The sequence below is a fragment of the Dipodomys ordii genome, unplaced genomic scaffold (assembly GCF_000151885.1).
Source record: "Dipodomys ordii isolate 6190 unplaced genomic scaffold, Dord_2.0 Scaffold23, whole genome shotgun sequence".
NCBI lineage: Eukaryota > Metazoa > Chordata > Mammalia > Rodentia > Heteromyidae > Dipodomys > Dipodomys ordii.
The window spans coordinates 9,315,901-9,317,617 of NW_012267239.1; the positions used below are offsets into that span (position 1 = coordinate 9,315,901).

At 50.3% G+C, this 1,717-nt stretch overlaps 1 protein-coding gene across 1 annotated transcript in view; it reads right to left on the reverse strand.

Annotated features, from left to right (window-relative positions):
• Positions 1 to 265, reverse strand: part of Pebp1 (phosphatidylethanolamine binding protein 1) — a 3,240-nt gene extending 2,975 nt beyond the window's left edge. The window contains exon 1 of the mRNA XM_013014490.1: positions 30 to 265. Coding sequence (XP_012869944.1) covers positions 30 to 164 — 135 coding nt within the window. The 5' untranslated portion in view covers positions 165 to 265. The remainder of the gene's footprint in view (positions 1 to 29) is intronic.
• Positions 266 to 1,717: the final 1,452 nt, after the last annotated feature.

The following is a 1,717-nucleotide window of genomic DNA, read 5'->3' on the forward strand; positions in this document are numbered from 1 at the left end:
CCTGGCCGCCGGCCCCGGCCCCGGGGTACCTGGGTGGGCGTCAGCACTTTGCCCAGCTCGTCCACCTCCACCCCCGTGTAGGACACCCGCAGCGGGTGCTGGGGCCGCTCGTCCACTTCCTGCAGGCTCAAAGGCCCGGACCACTTGCTGAGGTCGGCAGGCATGGCGGGGCTGCGGGCGGACTCGGCCGAGGGCGCAGCGCGAGGACACGCGTGGAGCAACCGCACGGACTCCGGGCGGTCAGCGACGCCAGCGGCAGCGCGCGTGCGCACGAGCGACCGCGCCGCGCCGCCCCCTCCCCTTCCCCGCCTTCTTCTCCAATCACCCGAGAGGGCCCGCCCACTTGCTCTCTGATTGGTGGAACCTGGTAGCCCGGGGCAACTGGTACTTCCGGGTCAAGGCCATTTGCTACGAGTTGTCCCTGAGTTCTCTGTGTGCGAGAAATCTCCAGAAAGGCGACTGAGCTCCCTATTGCTTCATCCGGTTCACTTTCTTGTTTTTGCTTCAACTCGGGGCCTGGGCGCTGTCTCTGTGCTCTTTTGCGCAAGGCTAGCGCTCTACCGCTTCAGCTAGGGCTCCACCTCCAGTTTTCTGGTGGTTTATTGGAGGTAAGAGCCTCATGGACTTTCCTGCTCGGGCTGGCTTCGAACCGCGATCCTCAGATCTCAGCCTCCTGAGTAGCTGGGACTACAGACGTGAGTCATCGGCGCCCGGCCCGTTTTAACTTTTTTGCATGAATCATTGCACCAGTGTCTTAATTTATAAATGGTGAGGCCTTGCTCTTGCCTTACACCTCTTAAGACGAGTTGAGTCCTCACTTCCTTGTTTTTTCAGTTTTGGGAAACTGCCGGCGAGCTTTTGAGCGCTTTCTCCATGGATGAGATATTTACATATCCTCGCTTGCCCACCTCCTTGATGCACATACCATTTTTTAAAATTAGAGACTTATTCATTTCATTATTTTCAGGTTCTGGAGCACACACTGAAAGGAGCAGATGAAATGTACACATCGTTATTGCTAGAAGGTGAAAAATACAAATCCGTCCTTGCACAAACAGGAAATTTTTTAATGTACATTTTTATTTTTAAGTCAGCAACTTATCCTTTATGTCCTAAGTAGTTTATTTTAGCATTGGAATGTAAACTTCTCAACAACTATACTTTTGTCTGTAGGAAGTGTAGAACAAGAAGAAAATAAATGGAAAGTGAAGGTTGATGAATTACAAAAGACTATTAAGCAGGTGTTTTAAGAAGTGCTTAGAACAACAGTTTCCTCAAATGTGGGGCCCAGACCGGCAGAACCAGCATCACCTAGAAATGTGTGAGGAATATACACTTTTAGCCTCACCCCAAACTTACTGATCTGAAACATATGGGCAATCTAGTTCAATGATCCTTCCAGGTATTTTAATATCGATCATAGTTGATATGACCCATGCCTCTAATCCTAGCTGCTCAGGAGGCTGAGATCTGAGGAACAAGGTTTGAAGCCAGTCATGGCAGAAACATCTGTGAGATTCTTGTCTCCAGTTAACTATTAAAAAGCCAGAAGTGGAGCTGTGACTCAGAGCTCTATCCTTGAGAGAGAAAAACAAAAACAAAACCTCAGATAAGCATTCTGGCCCTGACACTCACCATTCTTGAGAAATAATTTTTTTTTTTTGGGTCCGGTTGTGGGGCCTGAACTCTGGGCCTGGGCGCTGTCCCTCAGCTCTTC